This window comes from Aplysia californica, unplaced genomic scaffold (genome assembly GCF_000002075.1).
Source record: "Aplysia californica isolate F4 #8 unplaced genomic scaffold, AplCal3.0 scaffold00122, whole genome shotgun sequence".
Taxonomy (NCBI): Eukaryota; Metazoa; Mollusca; class Gastropoda; order Aplysiida; family Aplysiidae; genus Aplysia; species Aplysia californica.
In genome coordinates, this window is record NW_004797392.1 from 1493094 (window position 1) to 1498888 (window position 5795).

At 40.3% G+C, this 5795-nt stretch overlaps 1 protein-coding gene across 1 annotated transcript; it reads left to right on the forward strand.

The window, feature by feature from the left end:
* The first annotated feature begins 1079 nt into the window (after positions 1 to 1079).
* Positions 1080 to 4467, forward strand: LOC101849836. The gene is made up of 5 exons (XM_013081264.2): positions 1080 to 1567; positions 2518 to 2634; positions 3035 to 3117; positions 3531 to 3776; positions 4252 to 4467. The coding sequence occupies exons 1-4, from the start codon at positions 1492 to 1494 to the stop codon at positions 3666 to 3668; spliced, it is 414 nt and encodes a 137-aa protein (XP_012936718.1). The 5' UTR covers positions 1080 to 1491; the 3' UTR covers positions 3669 to 3776; positions 4252 to 4467.
* The last annotated feature ends 1328 nt before the right edge of the window (positions 4468 to 5795 follow it).

The window sequence follows — 5795 nt, forward strand, 5'->3', positions numbered from 1 at the left end:
TGTGAATCCTGGACCTTGAATACAGACCTTGAAAGAAGAAGGATCAAAGCTGTGGAGATGAGATACTTCCGAAAAGTCTTTAGTATCTCATAAAAAGATCACATCACAAATGATGAAGTCGAACAACGGATCAAAAATGCAATTGGACCATACCCTGACCTTCTCACTTTGGTCATAAAATGCGCACTGCAATAGCATAGACACATCGTCCGTTCATCCGGCCTTACCAAGATGATCTTGCAAGGCAGCGTCCAGGGAAAAAGGAGAAGAGACAGGCCGAAGGAGAGTTGAAAGGACAAAATGGGGGAACAAACAGGCCTGGACCTCAAAGACACGCTCAGGAAATCTGAAGAGCGGAAGGAGTGGAGGAAGCTGGTGCCCAAATCTTCAATACCGCCACAACGAACATCCGGTCTACGGGATAGGTGAAGGTGAAGTGAAGAAGATTGGTGGGTGGAGTGAGGCAAGACAAGGCATCGGACAGAATGAGAAACGATAATTTGGGAGAATATTCTACGGAGTCTAACGCCAAGTCAATAGCAGTGGCCTCCGCAGAAAAATATGGAGGCTTCGGGGTGGAGCATTTTTGCTGCTTTCTTTTTCTTTGGGGTCTATGATATTACCACACACCCCAGAGAACCGTACCTAGTTTTCCGGGGTTTTTTTCTGATGGTTGTGGTATGTCTTTGTGACACATTTCTGGAATCGTTTCGTGAAATTAGTGGTAGTTGAGGCTGAAAGTGGGGTTCAAAATATGGAAGCATCCAATAACAAACCCGTCCCAGTATGCTTTTTGAAGTTAAAGCGCTCTTTTGGGGTCGGTTCGTGTTGGAGGTGTTGGAGGCTATTGTTCTTGAGAAATATTGGGAAATGATCCGCACGGTCATCCAGCACAGACCACTCAAAATCTGGGACCAGGTCAGGGGAGTAGAAAGAAAGGTCGATGGATGAAGTGTTAAGGATTTGTTTCAGTAAGTTGAGGATTTACCATTTAAAAGGCAGATGTTGTTTTGAAATTAAAAAAAGTCTTTTATTGTTTTTTTCCTTGTTGCCAAAATCCCCAAAGGACGTTATGTACATTAAAATCTCCTACTAAGATAAAGGGTCTGTGGACTTGGTGTTTGAGTCATTAAGCTGGGTAATTTTGAGGGGGTAATTTGACGGGACATATCGTCAAGCCGCTACCTTTTTGGCCTAAGTCAGACTTAGGCCAAAATGCAACTAACACACCGTTCGAATCGTTGTAACGTCTGCTATCACATTTTAAAGAAATGAATAAAATCGGCCAACACATTTTCCTACAAATCCCGAAATAACACTTTGGCCTAAGTCAAAAATGACTAAGGCCATAATGATTCTGGACGCGGTTTGGCCTATATCAGAGATAGGCCAAACGGTTCTCAGAATCATTTTGGCCTATGTCAGAGATGGGCCATAAAACTAGCCTCGGCCGCCTTCCGTTTCTAGTTTTTTCCTCTCCCGCTACCCAAGATGGCGTCACGCAGCAGAACAACAATGATGTCAGTCGCCAGTGCTTTAAGCCTTTTTTTGCAAGAAGAGAGTGATGGTAAGTGGTATAATTTATTTTCTCTTTTTTGCTTAGGTTCTAGGCCTAGATTGTAGATATATAGCTATCAAGTTACTTATTATGGGAGGACTTCCGTAACGAGCGACCACTATGAGACAGATTATAATTGATGAGGCAATCAATGGCATTGGTCCTGGCTTCTACCCAGGCCATTCCCGTAATCGTTATCATCCGCGGCCGTTAGCCGTGCCATTAGAATTAAGATCTAGAAATCTAGATTAGATCTAGATCTAGATGTGATCTAGAGGTAGAGATCTTATTTTGTAAACAGATCAAGATCTCTAATTATTGTTTTCTTAATTTTTAATTAGTCTAGATCTAGATCTAGATCTCTAAATCTAGATCTAGGACAGTCTAGGTCTAGATATCTAGAATCTAGATCTAGAGGATAGATTCTAGAACATTGTAGGTTCTAGGGATCTAGAAGATCTAGATTCTAGACTCTTTTAAATATATTCATTAGCAGACGATGGATTATCATTTCCCTCTATCTTCTTCTTCTGATATCTGTATTCTAGATTCTTCTAGAGATGATGCTTTGTTATGATGAGAGAGCCGAGTCTAAAAGTTTTTATAATTTCGTTATGGTCACTCCGTTGTGACGTCTGTTAAGGCCTGGATCTACTTAAATCTAGATCTAGAGATCTAGTTTCAATGTCAGTTGCCAGCGTGGTTGGCTCCGAGATAGAAAGCTCGACTTCGAAGCCAAAGGTAATGGATTCGACCAAACTTCATGTCAGTTGACTTACACGCAAGTAGGACCTTGGTGTGCACACAGTAACTAATCAGCTAGATTCTAGATCCCGGTGCCCTCCTTGCAGCCACAGACAATATTTTTTCCACAGGGGCTAGATTCTATGCTATAGCAGTATGTGTTTTAATTTATAGATAGGCCTACCACACCTGCATGTATTTTTTTTAAATTTCAGATTCACAACAAAGTCAAAGTCTCGGCAGCAGCGGCAGTGAATTTGAGCCACCACCAGATCTAAAATCTGAGCCTGGAACCTTACGGGAGGACCAGCCCAATTCAGTGACAGCAGAAGGTTAGTAAGCTTCTAAATCTATGCCTTTAATTTCTGGTACCTTAGGGAAGGACCAGCCCAATTCAGTGACAGCAGTAGGTTAATTAAGCTTCTAAATCTTACCATTACTAGACTAGGCCTCATTTATTTTATGTGCATAAACTGGGAAATTTCCGTCTGAATAGCATAGAGATCGTCGTTTCTTCAATGCTCATGCACATTATTGTTGTACAATGCAGTATGACAGGCACACTGAAAAGGTTTTTCCTCTATCTCTCACTCTTCTGTTTTTTAAAACATTCTGTCCTGAGTTTTAATTCGTTTCTTTTATTTACATATTATATGTATTATAATGTAACTTAAACATCTTGTCTGAGTTGGATTCATTATTGCACGTTATAATCTTGTTCTCAATGTCCAGGTTCATCTTGCCGTGGGCTCATGAACCCTTTGGTGACTGGGCCTGCACAGGGAGGGGAGGACAACGATCCCAGCACATCCCAGGTGGAAACCGATGAAGCTTAGCTCGGACCGTTAGCTGGTTTGTCTCACTTTCCACATCATCCAGTGAATAAAAAGAGTACTTTTAAGTTTACTGGGTCATTTAAGATCTGTTTCCTTTCAAATTCCCCAGTTAACACGTTACTAAGCCATATTAATGGTAGTGTTTTGTTTGGGGGGGGGGGGGGGGGGTTGTGTTCTTACATTGCCATTTCCATATAAAGAAATTGTTTTCAGATTTTCAAATTAGTTTCTAACTATTAGGACATACTGGTGGTGTTGATGTTTTTGCTAGATTTATAATTTACATGAATATGAATATATATATTAACAATTTTACTGGAATAGTTTAGAGGCTAATGAGCAGTTCTGTCTGTAAAGTTACAAGTTTTTTTCCCTTTCTCTTTCATTTTCAGCTCTTGAGTCTATCGAGGAGCCACCCCGTACTTCAAACGGAGACGAAAGTGTTGCTGATGGTGCAATCAGCACTGTCGAGGAAGACGAGGAGCCACCAACTCCGATTAACCGAGACGAAAGTTTTGCTGACAGTGTAGTCAGCACTGTCGAGGAAGACGAGGAGCCACCGACTCCAGCTCCTTCATACGGAGTCGAAAGTTTTGGTGGTAGTGAAATCAGCACTGTTGATTTCAACAACACAGCAGGTTAGGCCCCTACTATTCAATAAGAGTGTGTCCCTGCCGTGTTATGCAAGTTGCATAAAAATGCTTAATTTTGTGTTTTTCGCTTTGTGTGCTGTTTTTAAACACATATGACCAACAAGCAATTATTTCATCTACTCTCAACATGGTCAGATAAATGTTTCTTTTCTTTAAATCTTAATTGATGTTACGTATTCGATAACCTATTAATAATGACAGAAATGCCACACGTTTTTCCCGCAGCGTATTTACTTTAACTGTTCTAATGTGAGTTCTATAGATGAATTACTTTGCTACACTACAAGTGGTTAGCAGGTAGCACTGGTAGCTTCTACTTTTCTCCTAAGATTCTGTTTTATCTGTCGTCTTGCTGTTTCCTGGCGCTGAATGACTGTTATAATGTCAGTGTTTTCCTTATCAATTCAACTACATTGCTACACATGAGCTTATTTTTCTTTATCTTTCTCTTTTTCTTTAGATGACCCTCTCCCTTCAAACCGCGGTAAAAGGAAACCAGCCCCTCACACCTGGAGACGCAGTATGGCAAAGCATGCCCGATTGTTTTTGTACTTTGTTTATGACCATGCCTATCTTGTTTCTCTTGTTTTAGTAGAGGTTTTACAGCGCTAGCAAATGCATAAAGTCATTAGTGAGTGCCAAGGGGTAGATGTCAACAGAGAAGTCCTTACAGGGAATCAGCCTTACTCTCTAGCTTCAACAGCACTAAGTTTGCTTCGACTATCATGGCACCCCGGAAATAGCGGGTCGCAAGAGTGTGACAAACATACAAAAGAAGTAGAGGCAAATGACGGTAGTAAGGATTAGGAAAGAAAAAGCAGCAGTTCCCTGTTGCAGTTCAGGCACACTTATGAGCTTGACATTGATGAATCAGTCCATTTACAATTCATCTGTGCATAAGAACAGATTAATGTCCCCCCTTTGAGAATGGCCTAAAGACACTTCAGTCAGTAGCACCGCCTGTGGGGTTTCTTGGTTCTCTTCCATAGATATTGTTATACTTATTTCCTATTTGGTTAATTTTCCACGAGCATTTTAACATTTTGGTTTTCATTGAGCACACTGGTCTTTGCGCTTGCAGAAAACTCCCAAATATTTCAGTTTGTTTGAATTGTCGTTGAGTTGAGTTAATAAAGAAAGCACATCGACACGATAATACCTATGAATGATTGTCATGTTTATGAATGGCTGTCTTTAAAAAAAATATTATTGTATTTGTTGTGTCATGAATGTAATGTGAAATGTTTGACATCGTAAAACAATTTACCCTGTCAGGAAAAGTAATTTTATCTCTTTGTCTATTACTGGTACTATTATCCTATTTATTGTTGGTCACATCAGTGATCATTGGCAGCTGTCGCAAAACATTTCTTGAGGCCCTGCTCACCTTGTGAGATAATGCATTATGATGTATGTTGATTCTTTGCTTCTTTGTACCTGACACTGTGTGCAAATTATTGTACTCTGTGCTTTAATTCTTCATGTATAATAAAAGATATTTTTGGAGTCCTTTTTTACTTTACTCTTGCATTTTGTGTTATTCTTTTTACCATAGTAGAGAAATACGTACATTAACATGTAGATCTAGATGTACACAATGTACTTGTGTGGGGGAGGTTGCTGAGTAGGCCTACTACAGCTGCTGATAGGTTCTTCTTTCCTAATATTATGTTTTATCTGTCTGTCATCTTGCTGTTTGGTTGGTGAGTGCTACTGGTAGGTTCTACTTCTAATCTAACACTAAATATCTGTCTGTCGTCTTGCTGTTTGGTTGGTGGGTGCTACTGGTAGGTTCTACTTCTGACCTAACACTTAATATATCTGTCTGTCGTCTTGCTGTTTTGCAGGTTGTTGGAGGGTGCTACTGCGCGGTAGGCTCTACTTCTGTTCTTTCATTGTTTTATCTGTCTGTCGTCTTGCTGTTTCTTTGCACTAAATGACCGTTATCGTGTCCATGTCCTTTATTTAGCAACTGAACTCGTGCTGTTGGCTGTTACTGTTAGT

Excerpts from the sequence above, each read along its gene's own strand:
- LOC101849836 (XM_013081264.2), top strand. The coding sequence starts at position 1,492 with ATGGCGTCACGCAGCAGAACAACAATGATGTCAGTCGCCAGTGCTTTA. Across the intron at positions 1,568-2,517 it reads TTTGCAAGAAGAGAGTGATG|ATTCACAACAAAGTCAAAGT; the intron begins GTAAGTGGTATA and ends TTTAAATTTCAG. Across the intron at positions 3,118-3,530 it reads ACGATCCCAGCACATCCCAG|CTCTTGAGTCTATCGAGGAG; the intron begins GTGGAAACCGAT and ends TTTCATTTTCAG.